The sequence below is a fragment of the Erigeron canadensis genome, chromosome 7 (genome assembly GCF_010389155.1).
Source record: "Erigeron canadensis isolate Cc75 chromosome 7, C_canadensis_v1, whole genome shotgun sequence".
In the NCBI taxonomy this organism is placed as follows: Eukaryota; Viridiplantae; Streptophyta; class Magnoliopsida; order Asterales; family Asteraceae; genus Erigeron; species Erigeron canadensis.
Window position 1 is genome coordinate 9,294,348 of NC_057767.1, and position 22,554 is coordinate 9,316,901.

The 22,554-nt window shown below is 35.1% G+C and overlaps 1 protein-coding gene, 1 non-coding gene and 1 pseudogene across 2 annotated transcripts; all 3 read right to left on the minus strand.

Moving 5' to 3' along the window:
• Positions 1–4,188: 4,188 nt before the first annotated feature.
• Positions 4,189–7,944, minus strand: LOC122608758 (NAC domain-containing protein 41-like). Its single transcript, XM_043781851.1, has 6 exons — positions 7,862–7,944; positions 6,806–6,983; positions 6,073–6,287; positions 5,400–5,531; positions 4,968–5,295; positions 4,189–4,526 (listed from the first exon to the last, which is right to left on the minus strand). The coding sequence occupies exons 2-6, from the start codon at positions 6,957–6,959 to the stop codon at positions 4,330–4,332; spliced, it is 1,026 nt and encodes a 341-aa protein (XP_043637786.1). The 5' UTR covers positions 6,960–6,983; positions 7,862–7,944; the 3' UTR covers positions 4,189–4,329.
• A 5,144-nt stretch (positions 7,945–13,088) lies between these two features.
• Positions 13,089–13,160, minus strand: TRNAD-GUC. Its single transcript has one exon. It is a non-coding gene; the product is annotated as a tRNA-Asp (tRNA).
• Positions 13,161–14,690: 1,530 nt separating this feature from the next.
• Positions 14,691–19,352, minus strand: LOC122607172 (annotated as a pseudogene).
• Positions 19,353–22,554: the final 3,202 nt, after the last annotated feature.

Sequence of the window (22,554 nt, forward strand, 5' to 3'; positions counted from 1 at the left end):
CTAGGCTTAGACACTTTGTCATTTCCTAGGCTTAGACACTTAGTCTTTTCCTAGCTTAGACACTTTGTCCTTTCCTAGGCTTAGACACTTAGTCTTTTCCTTAAGCTTAGACACCATTCCTTCCTTGGTAAGCCTAGGCATGGGGTCCACCTCCAACCTCAAAGCTTTTCCTCCTTGTCCTTTACTTAAGCCTTGGCTGGGCCCCACTCCTTGCTTCCAGACTTAGACTTTGTCTATCCTTCCTTCTCTTAGACTTTGTCTAAACTTCTTTCCTTCTTTATTTAAGCTTAGGCGCGGTGCTATTTCCATCCTTCTTGCTAAGCTTAGGCGTGGGGCCCATTTCCAACCTCAAGCCTCGACAGCCGATCTTTAACATATAAATGAATATATATATATTAACTAGACTTAGACTTTATCTTTCCTTGGAGGCCTAGGCTGGGCCCCATGGCTTCCTCTCCTTTGCTTAAGGTTATATGTCTTTCCTTTCTTTCTTGTCTAGCCTTCCACTCTAAGGTTGGAAGCCTTTCCTTCCTTACTTGTCTAGCCTTGGAAGCCTTTTCTTCCTTACTTTGTCTAAGCTTCCAAGCCTTCCCTCCTTAGACTTTGTCTAAGCTTCCAAGCCTTCCCTCCTTAGACTTTGTCTAAACTTCCAAGCCTTCCTCCTTAGACTTTGTCTAAACTTTCAAGTCTTCCCTCCTTAGACTTTGTCTAAGTTTCCAAGCCTTCCTCCTTAGATTTTGTCTAAGCTTCCAAGTCTTCCCTCCTTAGACTTTGTCTAAGCTTCCAAGCCTTCCTCTTTAGACTTTGTCTAAGCTTCCAAGTCTTCCCTCCTTAGTCTATGTCTTGCAAACCTCACTTTTTTTGTATTTTTGTGAAGGCTCAACATATTTGATTTAATATATTTAGGGATTTATTTTGGTGATAACTCACCATAATCATCAATATATATACATAACTACTATATATATAGTTTTACAGGAGGAAGTTAAAAAAATTTCAAAAGAAAAACTTTTAGCATAATTGCAATCTGGTCCCTGGCTCTTTCTCTCTTCCTCTTTCTGGTCCTCCAGCTGTCCCTTTCCCCCTTCAACCTCCCGCGAGCTCTAAACTCGCTCCATCCTTCTCGCTGCCATCTCCTTTCCATGGCGGCCGAAGCTCGCCGATCTCCCTACAGCTCGCTCCATCTCGCCGGCCATCTCCCTTTCGGCTCCCTCCCCCCTAAGAAATTAAAAATTGTTTCGTGGTTTATGACTTTATTCATTGAATTACCGTTTCAATTCTCACCATAACGTTCAATAGCCATGTGTGTTTAGACAATTTTAAACATTTACTTCTAAATTACACTTTTAAGTTTTAAACCGTTGTCCTATTTTAAGTTAAAGTCATTCTGGTAATACTGAAATTCGTCATATTAATTGGTTTTAGCTTTGATGCATTTGTTTTATATATTTATTTTATACAATTTTCTAATGATTAAGATCTTATAATCAAAGTCAGAATTTACAATTTCACTAGAAGGGATACAGAATTCTAAACACAAATAAACTCAAACATGTAACAATAAACATCTAATTGAACATTCAAAGTTCTGTCGAACTCTAAATAAAGTATCATTTGACATCTTCTTTTTGTAGGCTTGGAGCCACATCTGTCACGCCTTGATGTCAAATCTGAGTTCCTGGCGCAGGTAGCCTCGTCCATCTTTATTTCACTAATTTTATTTCCCTAGAAGAGTATGGATATACAGTTTCCTTAAGCCAACGACCAAGAAAAACTTCGTATAACAACTAAGATTCATAATTCCATTTATGAGTTACATCAATGGAGTTGGAGTCAGGTTGACAAACAAGTAAAAAAGGTCACACCGGGTGACTAGTGAGCACTTCCATTGAAGAACACATGAGTACCTGACCTGCTGAACGATAATGACATTTATAATATACTTTGCCTGTCATTACTATATGGGTAAATGATGGGTACAACAGCTGTACCTAATATTGTGTACAACCATGAACAAAAATTTTAAATTTTAAATGAGTTATAAACTAAACCCTTGAGTTTTATAAATACGCAAAACTGCCCACAGTACATATGTATTGCCCACAGTACATATGTTATCCCTTTACTATATAAACTAAAACTACGAAAATACGGGTCACAAATATTTTATTCTTTTGATTATTTTCGCAATATTAATCCATTTCGTTAAAACTCTTGCAATAATGGTCCCTGTCGTTAAAATATATTACAAAAGCTCTAACAATCATTGACGGCCATTTTTAGTTCTATTTGGGTGTTTGACGGAAGTTGAAAAAACTAATGCACATCAGGTCTTTTCCCTAACAGGGAGTTACGTCCCTTTGTCAACAATCGTTGACAATTGTTAAATGTTATTTGAGTGTTTAATGAGAGTAACAAAATGTTTGCCAAATCTGGTCCATTTCTCTAACGGGCGTAGGAGTATATAGCATTTGTTTTAACTTAATATCGTCTAACGGCCTCCTAAATTATTTGTTTAAGAGTCTTATTGGCTAGGAGGTTCGACCAACCTCAAAGGTATATGCCGTTTATGAATAGCGACATTATATGTTATAGTGAAGGGGTGAACATAGGTTGTTTTGGGAACAAGTAATCTTGCACGATATATGTAACGTCTCATGGGACAAACGCCTGGTGACAAACCTCGTTGGTATATAAACTCAAAAACACACAGCTAATCCCCAGGCTTATTCCTCTTCAAGTTCTCTGGTCTTATAATTCAGTCCCTGCAAATAAATTGGTGTGTGAATTATTTATTAAAAAACCCATACACTATGAAACATCGACTTTTTAGAAACAAATCAACAATATACAATATGTGTACTCACAGGGCTTGACACCAAGAGTGTAGTTAATTAGATACACCTGGGTTGCCGCTTTTCCTTCGACAAACAGGAAGAAAGTTGAAACACCAATAAGTTAATGATAAAGAGCCACGGCAATATTTGCTCTAACCCAGTAGTTACTGACACAGATGTGACCCAAATGATATGCGAGGTCATTGATGCCAAGGTAAAGGATACCATGTTTGCAATTGCGGATGACAAATAACCATGTCCAGACGGATATATTTCAGCTTTCTTTAAATCATCATGGAATGTCAGGCGGTAAAGGATTTTTTTTGCAAATAATCAGCTACTGCGAGAAACTAACCATACTATCTTTGCTCTTGTGCCAAAGCTTGCATCTCTGAGTAAGATAACTGTTTTGTGGGCCCCCAGTCCCAATATCGGTTCAAGGACCGATTCCAAGCCCGACCCAAAATCAGTTCAGGTTTTGTCTGGCCCTGTCATTGGCCCAGTCTTTAGCCTGGCCTGGATTTTAGGATACACTAGATATTACATAAGCAATACATTGTATATAATCAATCTTTTACTTTCTAAAGGAGCTTTTTGATCATGCCTGTTTCTCATTATATGTTTTTCTTGAAATTGTTTCCGTGATCACATATGCATGTCAGAGCTTTTAACATAGGGGCGGCCAACACCCTTGATGAACCACAGACATACAACCGGTTGTGCAAATGTAGCTAATGTGAGACTTCATGGTAGTAGACCTTTGAAACAACAATGAAAAAGGCAAACAAAGAATTATTTAATATCTCAGAAGTCATGAGCCATGTATATACCTTTTTTTTTTGGGTTAAACCAAACATGTAAGCAAGTACAATGTATATGGTTATGTGTACAAAGAAGAAAATATGCTCCATTATGTCCCAACTCAATTACCAAAATGTTATCCACATGAAACCTGATGTTTGTAGCATAAGAAAAGCTAGAGTGCTAGACGACAATAGAGCTCACCGCCAACTTGAGATATGGCTTTCAGATCAATTTGAGCCTTTTTGCCTCTCTAGTTCAATCTCGAAGATTGATTATTGTCTTCAATGGAAGAGTCAACAGGACATCTCTGGTGATATCAACACGTGGTGCTGAAAATTCAGCAAGGTGGCACAGTGGATTGCCCTAAGTTAATAACTATGAAAACATTTGCTATTGCTGTTCCAACTGATATTAGTAATCTATACTAGGAAGCCTAAGTTAGTAATATATACTCAGCCATACCTTTTTATATCCATTTATAAGTTAGTACGATCGTTGTTCAGATGAATAAGTAATGATGCATGATAAATGTATGAAACATTAAGTATTCCATCTTAAAGGATGTCACTTTCCAAATAAACATTATAATTATTTACATGTTATCTTATAGAACAAACTAAAATCCTGCAGTATCGAATTTCAATACCCTTATCCATCAAAGTGTCTAAATTGTACACAGCATTCAAAGTTATAAGAAGCATAAATACTTCATAATTTTACGCTTTGTTTTTCTACCAACACATTCCTTCCGTCTCTCGTTGGATATACATTTAGAACTACTTGAAGATACTTTTATTTTGTTACCACCATTGGAAGTGCTTTTGTTGACAGCTATAGAGGTACCTTGAGCAGAAGATTTGCTAGCTTGGTCGTTTATAAGAGACACTGCAGATAAATATCACGATAAGCAGATGGTAGGCAAAACTAAAAGACCATAACTTTCAGTTTTACTCGAGGTACAAATACTGAGCCACTCACCCAAAATGGGTCAATTTGGATTATTTTCAATATTAAACAGGCCAGACGAAAAAAAACAGGTGAAGTGGGCCGATAGCTGGCAAAAAATCAAACTTTGATGCAGAAAACCTCACAAATCGTTTTTATCCACACAATGTACTGTTTTGTAATCATACTAATGAATCAACTATTTACAAAAAAAAAATTAATTAATTAATTAAAAAAGAACATAAAAGTGTTAGACCCATTCCGGCCTGGCTAGAGATAACCCCTTTTAACCCTGGCCCGTTTTGTTCTAATTCCAGACCGTCTATCTTGTTACCTAAAAATTTTATGAAGGAAGTCTAGGAGATAGAACAACTGAGATACCTGAAGTGGCGGTGTGTATGACCACTTCTGTTGATTTAATAGGGGCAGAAAGATTATATCTGACGCTTGAATCTTTCGTTTCTTGATTTCTAATGTCCTCTTCGAGTTCTTTTAACAGGGCTATTGAGTCAAAGTATTCATCTGATGTCATGGTCAAGCAGCTTGAATTGGCGGAACTGGAAGAATGTGATCGTGGATTAACAAGATCATTTAATTCCATGTAGTCTCCCAATAAAATACAATCCATTTCAGAGTCATTTTCAAGAAAAGGATCAGAAGTTCTCCTGTCCAGGAGTGATGGTCCTGTGTCTTTATCCATAGCCTTTGCCTACAAAAGTTGTATGAATTTGATCAAAAATACATTTACAAACTAGAGAGTAAAGAATGCGTTATAGACAGTCAGGCACCATGAGAGGGTATAGGCTAACTCACCGGCAGTTCACTGGTCACAAATGTTTCGGACCCCAAATTAATAGAGATTTTCACGTCAATATTAGCAATGCAGTGCTTGGTGGATGATTTAGTTTCACCAGCCAAAAATACTCTGCATAGTACTCTACTGTCCTGCATATTATACAACCCAAACCAATCAGGATGTTTCACATAAGATTTCCTCGACGTAAACAATCTAAAACTAACTGAAGGTGGTAAAATGCGCTGATAGGTAAAGAGTAATGGCTCTGGTCAAAACGACTAAACTTCAGGAATAGGTAGAGTTGACCCGAAGTATTTTTCTCGACCAAATATTCTATTAAGAGCAACCGTATCCAATATGATCAAAAGTTCAACTTTATTCACTGACAATGAATAAATTGAACTTTAGAATGAAAATGACTTTAACTAAGGTGTTCAAACCATTTAGCCTGATGGGTTATTGTCAAAGAATAGCAGTTAAATATACATGAACATACACTAGTAATTATAGTTTGCAATAGCCCTAATTAAACTATTATGTCAGCTTAATCCATCAGAACGAAGCATGATCTAAATAAATCATGGGTAAGTATATAGGTCGAAATAAAAACCTTTTAAAAATATTCTTCAATTAAAAAAAGAATCTTATGCACCCTGATGTATACAATGGGCAAACAGATCGCGCATATACCTTTGACTGCTTGTTACACTTCTCGGTTATTCTGTACTCTTGCATCATCCAGTCAGTCTTTCGTCCATGTGGAACACGGCCCTCATAAAATTGAAGGGTGGTTCTAAAGCCACGGATGCTAGAGTTAGAAAATATCTCGCAAGCCTCCCCTGTTTCCTGCCAGAATCCACACTCTGCATCAGCTTTTTCCCCAGAGCAGCAGTACCATAGGTCAGCTGCAAGTTACATTTCCACTTGTTAAGATTTCATTTCACATAACTATGATCAGTTTATGAGTAAAGGGTCGATCTGGGTTATGCTACGTCTTTAAAACCATGAACAAGTAAAATCTATAAAAGTGCTTAAGAAAAGCATCGCCTAAGACTCATTATAATGATATAGCTTTTTTTTTATCTTTAACTAAGACTCAAAATGCTAACGATTAGTAAAAGTTATAGAGCGAAAAGGAAAAGAAAAGCTGTTTGTGGGTTGCCCAAGCAGTACTGATCCTTTTTAACAAGTTATTATCCAACCCACCCAATCTGACCATGTACCCAGTCACCTCTACTAGTCCACCAGAAAAGAATATTACCAATTACCAATATCAATATATATTAATATTATATGTTAATATAATAAAATATCACACAAGGTCACAAAGCATAAAGTTAAATAAAGAAGTCAACATGGAAAAAAGACAGTTATCTTATAACATCAAGTATGCACAAGATAATAAAAAAATGTAGATACTAACCAGGTAGATCAGAGGGTCTATACAGGTAAGGATTTACATCTGAAGTTACATTCGAGGGCAAAGGTTTTCCGTTTTTGAAGTCCAACAATGACATAAAGATCCCCTCATCTGTCCAATACTCCTCTGCAAGAGGGATGCATGATGAAGGACACATTGCCAATTTGCCCAAGAATTGTTACTACATCAAAGAACACTATATGGTTAAGTACATAAATTTACTTGAATACAAAAACCCAAAATGTAAAAAGGCCAGAAATCATGCAAGAAAATAAAAATCACAAATGATCCATTTGGGGTGCGTCTGGGTAAGACTGCTAATTGCTAAAGCTAGGCTTTAGGCAGGGGACACAAAATTTTTATACTCTATATATAGATCCAAGAAATTCATAATCTTAAGACATCGTGGTTTTAGAGCTTCAAGCCAATATGCATGCAAAAATAACTATAACTATAATTACATGCTATATATATACACATACACACATATACACATATCTTCATCAATATACTTCATATACACACAGATCACACCCACTATATATACACTATACATATATACATACACTATACTGCTATACATATATAAATGTTTGAAGCACCCTTCAAATCCATGATGTAAGATCAAAGAATCAAACTTAAATATAACTTATTTAAGTTTTAATTCCCTAATTAACAATAATAAGTTACCTAGTCAAAAAAGTGTTTTTGGAGATTCTTTTTGCATGGACTTTTATGGTCAAGCTGACCAAATCAAACATCATGATTAAAAGTGACTAACAACTATACACTTATCCACTTTCATTCATCACAATACACAAAACAATTCTATAAAACTATAAACAACTTTTTTTTTTCTTTACTTAAAAATGAAAAACATGTTCCAACTTCTTTGAATCCAATTTCATGTATAGCAATTAGATAATGAGTATAAAAAAGGATAACCGATTCATTATCAGTCTCATGAAGCATTACTAATTATATATGAAATGATAATCAACAGTAAAATATTTAAACATGTGTAAATTAAACATTAAAACATAAGTATCAAGAAAATACCTGTAATATTCTACAAAGAATATATGTGTGTGTATATATATATATACACACTTGACACTTGAGTGTGTGTAAATGTGTAATGTTTTTGCCTAAGGAAGTGAAGAGGAATGTGTGTGTATTTATAGGGATGGATGGTGGTGTAATGGAGAGCTAATTAATTAACCATGGTTTAAAATTTGGAATGCTGGGCATGGTTAGTTAAACTCAAGTGGTTTGGTGGGTGGTCTTTAACTTTTGGTATTAAGGATTGGCTTTCATTGAATACGTGGCAGTGTTTTATTAGTTTGATTATGTTAGAGCCATGACGTCAACCAATTTAAACGCGGTTTTCGAAGAAGCTTCTTACTCTTTCTGACTAAGTTTCCGTACGATTAATAAAAAAAAGGAGTATTTGAGTTGGTTGTTCATATTAGTGACTGTTGTATTTCTATAAAGAAAAAAAATATATTTTTGGCTAAACCGATCAAAATGTTTAAAACAAGAGAGTATTTGAGTTGGTTTGTCCGGATTAAATTGTTGAAGTGTATCATTTAAGATTAGAAATTGAGTTTATGATCCAGTTATGGTTTGATAAATAAAAACTATTAGAATTTGACTAGACCGAGATATCACTACAAGAAAAGCTCGTATTACCGACGGTCACAATCCGTCCCAAATCCGTCCCAAAACATGTTTAGCGACGGATTTGGGACAGATTTGATCGGACCCTAAAAACGACCTCGGAAAAATTTAGGGACGGCACACAATATTACCGATGGATTTACGTGGGAACATTTACGACGGATTTGCGACGAACATATTACCGACGGACACTTGTTGTGACGGATTTCAGACGATACTAATGTTGATTATTACCGACGGATTTACTATTTCCGACGAATCATATCTGTCCCTAATTCGTCGGTAACATACACAGTTACCTACGGATAGTTTCCGACGGATTCCAGACAAAAGATAACCAATTGTTTAACTTTACGACGGAATTTTTCTGTCGGAAATCCGTTGGAAAGTATAATTTTTGCAACAAATCTGTTGGAAATCTGTTACAAATCTGTCGGAAAAGTATATTAAATTTGCCAAAAATCTACCAAAAACTATTTTTCCAGAATGTTTTTCTAGCTTCTTTAAACCCAGTTTCCATCCACAAATCAAAATAAAGTCCTAAAAGCATCAAATTGCATTTAAACATCCTAAATATCTATACATAATTCGCATTCGTTCTCCAAAAGAAAGTAGTATCCTAAAACCATAGAGTTACAAACACAAAAGCAAGTTTAAGTAGTAGTTACAGTAGTATCCATAACCAAAGTAAGAGTTACAAACCCAAAAGCTAGTTTAAATAGTAGTTAAGCATGTAACGTTCAAGGCTCAATGTTTGGAATGTGCTTCAAAAGTTTAGCAATCTGTTCACGCATCTCCCTTCTAACATCTTCCACTTCACTTTTGAGACGCTCCTCGCGTTCTTCCATTTCCTTTTTTGCTTTTTCGTGTGCTTCACGAATCTTTATCTCACGCTCTTTCATATCACTTTTTGCTTTTTCATGTGCTACACGCATCTCCTCCATTGTTTGCTTCACTCTTTCTACCTATAAATTCAACATAAAACTACATAAGTTAAGAGTTTAATTTCCCTGTCCCTATAATTCAGCATGCAAATTTAAATCCATTAGTGATCAAGTGGTAGATCTAGGCAAAATAAAATTGAAATGGGTAGGTTGTGTAACAGATTATATGTTCAGGTCAAACGAGCTGGGTTGCACAGTTTCCATTTCCCTAAGTTATACTTATGAATTAAAGATGTCTATCAAGCTGAACCAAGGTAAAAAATCAAGTTCAAAGCCCAAGATAACAAGATATGTAGCAACAGAGTGGCAGGAAGTTAGTGGTAATGGCAATGCATTTTTGTTGCAGCTTGTTGAACCCATTATATCCAACTTTGCCATTGAACAATACAACTCACAAGCTAAAGTTTTATCCAGTTCCAAACTAGATCATAAAAGATGCAGAAATGGGTCGGTTGGCAACTTGGGCAAAAATCAGAAATGACTTTTTAAGGTGATACTAGTATGTACGCATATTTTGCTGTATTTAAAGTGATACTAGTATGTACGCATGTAGCTGTATATGTTAATTTATACACTATGTACAAACACAGTTAGGTTAAACACAAACACAAACCTTAACACTATAGATGTATAAAACAACATATACACTAACTAGGTTAAACGTGAGAATGGCACTAAAAAATCGTCTATTGATGTGTAGATCGTACCATTAACACTATAGATGTATAAAAACACTCTATCATTACTTGTATATGCATATCGATGCTTGTACGGTTGAAAAAAATTAAATTCGAATCTGGTCCGTCCCTAATCCTAAAAGTTACCGACGGATTAGGGACGGCCATTTATATTTTTATTTTTAAATATTACGATTTTCACAAAAACGCATGAAGATTCATTCTTAAATGCAACAATATAGCTAAATAAACAAATTTAAAAATTTAAAAGTGTAAAAACTCGCGAACTTCCATGGATCTATGTACAAACACAAACATTTGAGTATAAAACTACATATACACCAACTAGGTTAAACGTGAGAATGACACTAAAAAGTCGTCTATTGATGTGTAGATCGTACCATTAACACTATAAATGCATAAAAACACTTTATCATTACTTGTATATGCATATCGATGCTTGTACGGTCGAAAAAATTTAAATTCAAAATTGTCCGTCCCTAATCCGTCCCTAATCCTAAAAATTACCGACGGATTAGGGACGGGTAATTGTAAAAAAAATTTGAAGTTTATTTCTTAAATTTAGCGACAGATTTGGGACGGAACTAGTATTTTGAATTTTTTGTAATTATTTTTTTTATTGTTAAATGGATCCGTCGCAAAACTGTCGGAAATTTATAAATTTTGGGACGGATTTGAGACGGATTTCCGATGGTTCTATTTCTGTCGGTAATCCCTCCCTAATCCGTCGTAAACCTTTTTGTATGCTTTTAATTGGCTGGTTGTCCGAAATCCGTCGGAAATCCGTCTTTAATTTGGGACAGAAATTTTGGCCGTCCCAAATCTGTCGGTAATATCAGTTTTTCTAGTAGTGTATCTATACTACTATCTAATAAAAAAAAACAACAAATTATTTTTGCCAATATTGAAAAATTGTTTAATATTTTTACTTAGTATCATTTAAAATATATTTAATTACATGCCATGCTTCTTAACGTTAATAATAAATTACAGTATTAATCATATATCTTCATTAATTTTTTACATCAATTATTTTTATATAAGTTATCTACATCACTCGACGCTACATCCAACACCAACAATCACCTCCACCACCAAACCGTTGTCGCATCACGTGGGCATCGTGCTAGTGTATAGGAATATATCCTATTTTTTTTAATAAAAAAACTAACAAAACGAAAAAGTAAAGAAATTAGCACTAAAACAACATACAAATCATCCGTTACAAACTGAACTAATTCTTTAATTAAATACCTTTAATAATCATAATTTAAGAACTTCCGTGACTTCTGCTATTGCATTAAATTTCATGCATAAAGAACTAAAAAATATAGATCTTTGTAGCACGATACCCGCACTTTGCGGTGATGTTCATGTCGGCATCAGTGTGGTGGTGATGGACGACTGTTGGTAGTAGAGATGACATCGAGTGGTGTATTTAATGTATATAAAGGCAATTGATATTGTAAAAGGTTAATGGAGATATTATAAAAGATAAACGACTGATAGTGTAATTTAACCATTAAGATTATTTTAGACATTTTTTTCCATCTAACTTTTAACATGAGGGCTATAATTTTTATAAGATATTATAGATATAGATTATATATAACATTGAATGTTTGTTATACTCCCTCTCTCCCATTAAATTTGTCTTATTTTGAATTTTTAAAGTCATCTTTTATAAACTTTGACCTTAAATATTTTGATTTGTGTTATATAATATTTGATGAAATTTATACCAATAAAATATACATGTAAAACTTAATCAATTCATATAACTTTCATCAAATATTATATAACATAAATCAACATATTTAAGGTCAAAGCTTATAAGGAAAGACTTTAAAAATTCAAAATAAGACAAATTTAATGTAACGAAGAGAGTATCTCTTTTTAACACAAAGTTATACATAAAGTTATACTACTTGTATGCGTAGTCTTAGGGCAAGGATATAATGTCAAATAACAAAAGTTTGGCCCATTTTGGTTAGTTTTTTAGCTAATGAGAAGTTGTCATGTGTCCTTCACCATTTTTGCTAGAAAGTGACAATTTTTCCCAAATTATGAGGTATTGAGGTGTAAGAGAACCAAGTACCAAAAGAAACCAATTTGTCAAAATAAAAAAAAGAAACAAACAAAAAAAGGATAAAAGAAGCCACAATCGGCTCCATGGCCGATGGACTCCATACAAAAAGTTGCCAATGTCAAGAGTGTAAGAAAATCAATTTGTCAAAAAATGCCGATGAAGAAACCGATGACAAAAAGTGAACAAACTGATTGCACCATAAACCATTGTCCCTAATAACTAACATACCATATTACCATGTATATATATACATAGTACAAAACTAACATCCATTTTACCATTGTAAAGCTTACAAATAAACGTATACATAATCCACAAAAATATTCCATAATTTGCTTTACCGAATAACAACAAAGATCTCCAAGACTTTAACACGTCTTTTACTTTTTGTCTCCGTATTGAACTCAAGATTGAAAAGATTCCATTAAAGCACAACTTAGATTTTTCTTCTAAGCTTTGACAACTACTTTAGTAATAACTAGTTGTTCATCTGGTAGCAAAAAGTTGATACGCAACCAAATATGATATATCACCAGTTATTGATCTCCCAAAAAGGAAAGATATCATCCAAACCTATAAAATAACCAAAAATTCTTAAAAAGCTTTATTTCAAGTAGCCGAAGTTTTGAAGACATTAACTTTAAAACTTTTTTAAAGTTACTGAAGATTTTGAAAATAATAATATATAAATACGTCTTATATAATCACATTTGAAAAATTAATTTTATACGGAGTATTTGTTTGCCTCTATTTTTATAATTAAGCTCCTATAACTATTCTCCAGTCCCAACTATAATGATTAATGAACAAGAAAACATCATTTTAGTATGATTTGCTAAAGCCTTGTTTAGAAAAAGAAAAAACAAAAAAGCTAACGCCGCTGCCGGGGATCGAACCCGGGTCACCCGCGTGACAGGCGGGAATACTTACCACTATACTACAACGACATTGTTGTTGGCTATTGGTCCCTTTGTTATAAATTTAACCATCATCGTAAAATGGATAAATCAACATCAACATAATTATGAACTTTTAATTAACTCTTATATTTCGAATATTAACAGAACGTGACAACTAATAAGGGGGAGAGGAGTGGCACGCGGGTTGCAGGCTGGATGCTTAGCCTGGTGAAGGAACACCGAAGCGGCTTCGCCTCCTCGCTTTTGTTCAATTATAAATAAATAACCACTTTAATGGAGGCGGGTTGGCAGCAGGTTGAAGTTTAACGGGATAAAAGTCATGCGAGGGTTGAAGGAAAATTGAACGTTGGGGAGGTGGGGCCATGCGTGGGAGACTGTTGCAGACTAAAAAAAAAAATTCAACCCCCTTTTGAATTATTTGAACGTTGGAGCTAAAAAAAAAAAACCTTCCTTTTATCTATATATACATGTTCCTTTTCTCAAACAAACACACCCAAAAAAATATATCATTTCATACACCAAACACATTTTTCACAGTCATCTATGGATTCAAGGGGGAAACATAGCGGTCCACGAGCACCAACACGAGGCAACTTTTATCTACCACGAAGAGTTGGAACGCCTCAATATCGAACATTTTAATTTTTATTTGTCTAAGTGTGTAATGAACTTTGTTTAATTTTAATTCGTGGTTTATGTTTTATTTATATGGTTTATTGTTTAATTAAATTAAATGAAAAAGATAAAAAAAATAAAATAAAATTTGGGAGGGTTGAAAAAGTCATGAATGTCATTAAAAATGGTTGAAGGGTTGAAAAGGAAAATTGAGTTAAATGTATTAGATTGGTAGAATTTGGAAGGGATTGCTAAAATTTGAGTCATGACTCCTCTCCCCTAAGTATTATTTTTCGGCAACACATGTTAAGAAAACAGGTTCCTTTAGGCTCTAAAACTCATAAAAAAAAAACATATATGTATTAAACAAAGTACTATAGAAAATTTTCCTATCTACCTTTTTTTCCATTTAAATTTTTTTATAAAAAAGTTGCAATGTACAACATTTCGTTTGAAAAGATTTTTATTACCGTTTTGTGACTCCCCTACGGAAAATAAAATTGTACATGTATATATATTGATCAATATTGCGAGCTAATGTAATACTAGTTCGTGTGTAGTTTGAGGCACACTATTGTAACTAATTTCAATATCATAGGTTCTTTTCTCCATTTGTTTCAGTTAGTTAATTATAGGTAGTTACATACAATCAATGTTATCAAGTCATTAGCGTTAAGTTTCATTGAGTTAGGCTGTATAAAAAATAAATGACCACAATAGTAATTGTTTATATCGAATCTCACATCATGTTTATATTAGATAGGTTTTGAAATCACCACATCCTAACAGTCATCTATCTCATAAATAAACAACCGTCTAAGTCAATCTATAACGAAGGCCTAATTATCTAATTTTCAACACTCCCACCATCATCTTTCCAAAAGTTTGATCGTATTCAATATCCTGGATATAAAATATTGGCTTAGCAGTATCAAATTTGTATACCATACGACAAACCGACGTGGTCTATTCATAGATGCAGAGCTACAACTAAACTCCCAAAAATAAGAAATTATCCCTAACCCAAAGACACCTACTTCAACTAACTCAAAATGCCAGTAAACTCTCCGAAAAGACTTGGTCTGTGCAGTAAACACAATATTAGAAAACATGCAGTTTATTTAACAAATAACCGAACAAATAAGTATTATGGTAGAATAGTCAAAATTTGTTTGACTGCATACTAATATGACGAACGTTACTAATTGAGACATTGGATCTTTCATGTGCCAATGCATAAGCGAGGTCAGCACATGAGGGGTTGCATTTGTCATAAAACTCCATGAGCAAGCATTGTGAACCTGGGAAAAACGTATATATATATGTCATTACGTTAACTTCCATTCAAGGCTATTCTCGGCATTTGATCCATACTAACCATTTTTAGACTCAAAGTATGGTTCAGGCCCCCAATTCAGTCGTTATCGTTCAATTTTGTCGAAGCCCGAACCAAATTCATATGAATAGATATATAGAACTATTATATAAAGAAGTGGAAATGGATTTTATAAAGCTAATGCTGAGAATCGTATTTTTATCAAATGAAACCATAAAAAGAGGATACAATTTTATATCCATACCCTCCAAAAACTGAAACAGAGAGAGAGAGAGAGGCATACCTTTTTATTAACTTCATAACTTAGGGTAACATTTCAATGCAGGGTATATGGGAAATGCGGGGCCAGTAGGAGCCATCTCTGCTGCATCTTTCTTTCAGACCTGGGCAACGCCGGATTTCCAAATCCAAAAGTGAAGGAAATAATATATCTGGCAGATCTTTCAACTTTGGGCAGTCGTTGATTACAAGGCTTTGGAGGGAGGTGAGGTGTTGGAGTCCAGTTGAAACCGATTCCAAGTTCTCAAAGTAATCTATTATGAGATTAGTAAGAGATGGAGGAAGAAGATGATGGGACAATTGACTAAAATAGATCACATCCTCCTCATTATCATCAGACCACGATCGCCCATCTAAGTGCAGCTCTACAAGTGACGGGGGGAAATTCTGAGGGCCCCATTGTGAGATGGGCTTCTTCAACTGCCCAATTTCAAGAGAAGACAAATTGGGAGGCCAATTCCCACGAGGAAAGGATGCATTCAATTTTGGACAATTATTAATCTCAATACTTTTTAAGGAGAGCAGATGCAACAAATGCTCGTCAGGAAATGACTCCACACTTGAACAATTAGATATCGTCAACGTGGTGAGGTGAAGGAAGCAATTCAACTTAGTGATAAATTTCAGATTTGGCAAATATATGTAATATTTCAAGAATTGGCATGGAAATGTTGTTTAAAATCATCATACTCTTGTCTCCTCCTCCTTCATATCCTCCCAACTCTTTCTTCATTAGTTTCTTGCATCCGAATATACGAATTGTCTTGAGCTTCTGCCCTCCTCCTGATGGGAAGGAGATTTCTGTAAGCGAATCACACTCATCGAACACCAATTCCTCAATGTTATTTGGAACACTGCAACGTTCCATATTCTCACCACCAAATATCCAAAGTGATGTTAGGGGTAGGCTGCTCCCACAATCACCTTCTTCTGCATCTTCTTTCTTTCTTAAACTCACCAAGTTATCACAAGATCCTACTGCCAAGTTCCGTAGATTCAGAAAAACCTTACTTGCCTCTGCTTCGGATTCCCACAAGTATTTTATCTCATTGCACTTACCAAAAGTTAACTTTTCCACAGCACCAATATATTTGATAACACCTCTCCACACATCATCCGTAAGCCCTGAGATCTTAATTATCTGCAACTCGATGACTTTTGGAGCTACTTCAGCGAGACTTCTCAACACAACATCACCACATCGACCTACTCTAAATACCCTCAGTGACGGTAGTGCTTCAAGTGACACTTCAGCCAATTTAGGACATTTTTCAATACAAAGCTCCCGAAGGCATGGAAACACAACCATACTATTGGCTGACCACACTTCCCAACCTGGCATATCCTCAATTTTTAGAATTTCAAGTAAAGGAAATGTACCGCCTGACCCGAGTAACTCCAAACCCACAACTTTCACTTCATGCAAGCCTTTTATAGACAATTCTTTGAGTGAAGGTAACTGCCCCAGTGATGGTAGAGATAAACATCTTTTACAGCCATGGATTGACACGTGTTTCAACCGAAGAAATGACGGATCCCCAACCCAATTTGGAAGCTCTATTCCCCCATACGACACCACTTTGAGTAGTTTTAAGCTTTCATTATGAGGCTTCAGCTCATTTAAGATCTCCCTCTCAACCATTTCATTTCGAGAAACATTAGACACATCACACCATTTCAATTTTAACTCGCTAAGCCTCTTTCCAGAAAAGTTTGCCTCCCGTGCATGAATTGAACTTTGCACTTTATCCAATCCCTTAATAGATATTTTTCCACATAGATTCTTGAGTTTTTTAAGCTCCGTTATTTGAAATCCATTTTCACCTTCAATAATGATCTTGGAGAGAGTTTGTAAGTTATTTAAGTCACCAATCCTTAAAGGTAACTTATTCAAAAGCGGGGTATCCCGAAGGTCAAAATGAAGCAGGTTTTTCAGTTTTGAGAAGTTATTGGGTAACCTAGCCAGATGAGAACAGTAAAAAACAATCAATACTTGTAAATTGTAGAGATTGCACACGCTTTCTGGTAGATGTGTTATATTAGTTCGAGATAGATTAAGATATCGCAAGTGCCTTAGACTACCAATGGACTCAGGCACTTCACTTATCCTACAATTATTGACGCATAGAACTCTTAACAATGGTAACTGAGGAAGTAAATCAACGAGAATCTTATTCGATAAGTAGAAACGTCCCCAACTTTCTTTTAACCCAACATATGTTGCCATGAATGTTCTTAAACTTTTAGCTCTGTTGACTACTTCAAACTTCTTGCAAGTTATATATCTTTCACAGACAAATGACATATGACGATATTTTTCCAACACTTCTTTCCTGGTATTTTTTACCGTCACATGGTCTAACCTTAAAAAGAAATCTCCAGCAACATATGTGGCCAAGTCATTTATCAGATCATGCATTACAAAAAATGACTCATTAGGCGCATGTTGGAAAAAGGACCTTGACAACAACTCTTCAAAACATTGATGACCCAAGCGTTCTTCTGTAGAATTGGTAGGTAGGGATTGGCGCAAAAGCCCTGCTGCCATCCACAATAGAACTAAATCCTCCCTGTCAAACACATAGTCTTTAGGGAACGAGGAACAATAAGCAAACAACCGCTTTAAATGTGCAGAAAGATCATGGTAGCTTAATCGGATAGCTGGAACAATTCCACCATCATCTTTTAAACTCCATATCTCACTATTTAAAATTTCCTTCCAGGATTCTTCATCATCTTGTTTTGTCCTCAATAGCCTACCAAGTGCTTTTAAAGCCAAAGGCAAGCCATTACATTTTTTCACAATGCCTTCACCATGTGATCTAAGCAATGGATGTGAATCAAAGTTATTTAAACCCAATGCATGTTTTGCAAATAGTGTCATAGCATAATTATGCGATAGACTCTGCAGCTGGTTTAATTGATTGTAACCCAACTGTCTAAGCAATTGTTCTTTTCGTGTTGTCATCATGATCTTACTTCCGCGAGCACATGCATGAAACGGACCCACTAGGGTTTCCCAATCATCGCAACTTTCACTCCATACATCATCCAAAACTAATAGAAATCTTTTACCACTAAGCTGATCTCTAAGAGCTACTTGAAGAAGGTTTAAATCTGCAAAGTTTTTATCCTCACCCGTCACAGATTGAAAAATAACTTTACTTATGGCGAAGCTATCAAACTCGTCTGAAACACAAACCCACGCCTTGAGTTGAAAACGATCATTGACCTGCTTTTCGTCATACACAAGTCTAGCCAAAGTAGTTTTACCTATCCCACCCATGCCAACTATGGGAACAATGCTAAACTTTTGATCACATTCTTCATCACCTCCCAATAACTTGTGGACTAATTCGTTTTTCTCCTTTTCTCGTCCAACAATACTAGATACATCTACCAAAGACGTCTGAAACTTTCTATTTATATTATTTTTAGAACTTCCATCTTTCACAATCAAACCAAGCCTATTTTTTTCTTTTTCAAGATCTTGCAACCTATTGGTAATACTATCCAACTTGTAATGCATCCTATTACTAAGCGCTAGATTTCTGCAACAAGTCGGGATGAGCTTTCTTACCTTACTAGTGATGGCTGTAGGTTGTTGGGTCAACTCATGGTCCATGGCTTCGGTAGCCAGACCATCAAGTATGTCGTCTATATCGTAAGCTAAATGTTCAAGATCATTCAGCCACTGTTTAACAGCTTCATCGGTAATTTCTTTTTCAGAAGCATCATTCAGCACATTTGTGATCTGGGTCAATGACCTTTCCATGTTCTTGAGATCAGAATGAATTCGCTGAGCGCGAACATATTTGGTCTTGGCTTCAGAGGCCAGCTTCTGGATAACCATTTTGAGAATGTCACCAGCAATTGCTTCAGCCATTGTAGTTGTTTATGACTAATGAGAGCACTGAATATAGATTTAGTAGAGTGTAGAAATGGGTGTAAATAATAGTGAAAGAAGTTTCTGAATTCGTTTCTCAACCATTGTTTTGTGGTCTGTGGTTGGCCACTTGGTCCAATAAAAGAGATGAGAGTAAATCGACATTATCATTATCAACACACCTATTAAAGTAACCAAATTTTGTTGCTTTGCTGTAAAAGGTTAACACTTCATCTTTAATCAAATCATCAAACTTGGATACTTTAATATACAATATTAAACTTGGATACTTTATAATTACTCATTATCAAATACTAATAATTAATGACGAAAGTAAGTACCTGTGCGTTGCGGTGGTAAGATGATAGGGTGATAGGTCATAGATTGTGATATGTTATAGGATGTGACAGCCAAATTCCTTAGCCGTATAGGTTCCACCCCAGATTTAAAAATTCGTCGAAAGTATGTCGAATGACATTTCTAATGAAGGAGCGTGAAATTTTAGAACACCCATATAGTTTTTATAATTTATCGATTTTCGGTTTTTGAGATAAAAGATTTTGAATGAATTAGAGAAATTTATGAAGGAGAGAGAAAAATGAGTGATTGATATTTGAAGAGAGGGAAAAAAAATGAGTGGTTGAGATATATTCTAAGGGTATTATGAATAAGTGATAGGGTGTGTAAAGTTGAAAAAATGAAAAAAATTAAATGCTTTATAATGTGGTAGAGATTTAGCAAGTTGAAATATAATTTATGTTAATCGTTTTACACCTTATATTTTTATTTATTTATATATTAGTTATTTTATATACATTATTTTGAGTCTTTATAATAGGTTTATATATTTATACTATATTATAAAGCAAATCTACTTTTGAACTCTCAACTTTTTAACATTCAACATTCATAGAATACCCTTAAATTCGAGAGCGGAGCCCAGACGGCTAAGACAATTGGCTATTACACTTTATAACCTATCACCTCCTATCATCTATCATACTCTATGACCTATCCCCTACCATCTCACCGCCGCAATGCGCGGATACTTTGTCTCGTAAGCTTTATCATGTATCAGTGGAAAATAAAGATGAGAAGGTCAGATTATTGAACTTGAGCCTCATGAGTCATGATATAGTTATGATGACCCAATTAAAAATATCACTTGTTTTGATAAATGAGCAATAGTACCCGTCCAATGCAGCGGTGAGATGGTGGGGGTGATAGGTCATAGGAGGTGATAAAGTCATAGAGTGTGATAGCCAAATGCCTTAGTCGTACGGGCTTCGTATCCAGATTTAAAAATTCGTCAAAAGTATATAAAATGACATCTCTAATGAAAGAGCATGAAATTTTAAGAGCACCAATACAATTTTTATAATTTATCGCTATACGGTTTTTGAGATAAAAGATTTTGAATAAATTAGAGAAATAAAATGATTTATGCAAGAGAGGGAAAAAAATGAGTGATTGAGATTTGAGGGGATGAAAAAAATTAGTGGCTGAGATTTAAGGGTATTATAGGTATATTAGGTAGAGATGTTTAAATTAGTGAATAGAGAAGGATGCTAATTTAGGTAGTTCAAATCATCTTTTGAGATTTTAAAAAGGGCTAATTGATTGGAAAGTACCTCAACTTGTCACAAAATCCTGTTTTAGGACCAAGCTTTTAAAATGTCTGTTATGAGGAATGAAACCGGTAAACACTTCTATTTGGGACTCGTACCGGCTAAGGGATTATTTGTTGCCGGTTATATGCCACTTCAGACTCCACCTCATCACCTTTCTCGTGCCGAACACACTCCAACACGCGACCGTCTATATTAATAAAAGAAAACAATAAAAAACCTAAAACTAAATAATATCCCTCTTTCTCTTTCATCTCCCTCTTTCTCTCCCCAATACCCCCTTTTCTTTGACATAAACCCTAGAAAATCTAATGTCATCTGCTTCATATCATCCACGAAGAAACCGTAGTAATGTATTGCGTGAAGGTGAGTCACTGTGTTACTGTGGATTTCGAATCAATCCACGCACATCTTGGACAAGGAAGAATCTGGGAAGAAGATTCTTGTCATGTCCAATTGTTGTATGTTTTGAAAAATGTTCAAATATCTGTTTTCTGCTATACATTTTGCTAATCCGTTTTTGTCATTAGGATGATAGAAGAAAATGTCAATTATATCAATTCTTGGATGAAGAACTCCCCACCAAATACTACAAAGATCTTGTCTTCCAACTACACAATGAGTTGAAAAACGTGAAAGAAGAAAGTGAAACGGAGAATGATTTGTTTGAAGAAGGAATTTCTCTGAAGTCAGATTTGAAGGTTGCAAATGGGAAATTACAAGTGTATGAAAGTGTTTTTATATGGATGGTTGTTGTTATAGTTGGGTTGTGCTTGGTAATCGGTGTAATGGTCATGTATTTGATGTAGTTGATAGTGTATGGAACACTTTGACTGTCTAATGTATCTCTTATTTTGTTATGAAATTATGTAATTTTGATGTAGTTATGAAGTTTTGTTCTCCTACTTTATTGTGTATGTGTTGGCAGTAACTATATATAACAAACAACAAGATAATAAAGGTTGCCCAAACGCAAGATAGGTTATACATGTTTCTACCAGAACATACATACCATAAGACATACACAAAAGATCAGTTTAACATCATACTGTAACATAATTAAGTCACTACAAATAGATCATCTTCAGCTTGTCCTTGGCCTGGAACTCTCTTTGCAAGTTTTTGCTTGAGAATCCTTTCACTTGGAACCCTCTTCCTTTCCATCAACCTTTGACTCCTCCTTTCTGGTATGACATTTCTGTTTGTCTTTTTGGGGGTGGAATGTTTTTCACTAGATGGTTCATTGCCCATGGACTCCTGAATGGATGCTTCTTTGGGTGCTGAAATCTCCACATTCTCAGTCTGTTGTGGCTCCTTTCCCTTGGGTTGCTTATGAATGGATGCTTGTTTCTTGTTCCAATTCTCTATTGCACTTGGAGGTGTTACATCTTTTGGCCAAATTGGACAAGGCACCCCATCACCACCACCAATGAATGTTTCTCCTAATTTGGGATCAACACACAAGCCAACACCCCACCATCCAGGTAATTTTCTGGGACCTATGAATGCATTTGGCAGCCACATATGCAAAACAAATTACAAACTACCCTAAACAAATTACAAAGTATGTAAAAAACGAAAATACAAACAAACATAATACCTTTCACTTCAAAGAAGTTAGGATCCCTAAATCCAGCACTTGAAATACCTCGACTCACCCCTGATTTGGTAGCTGCA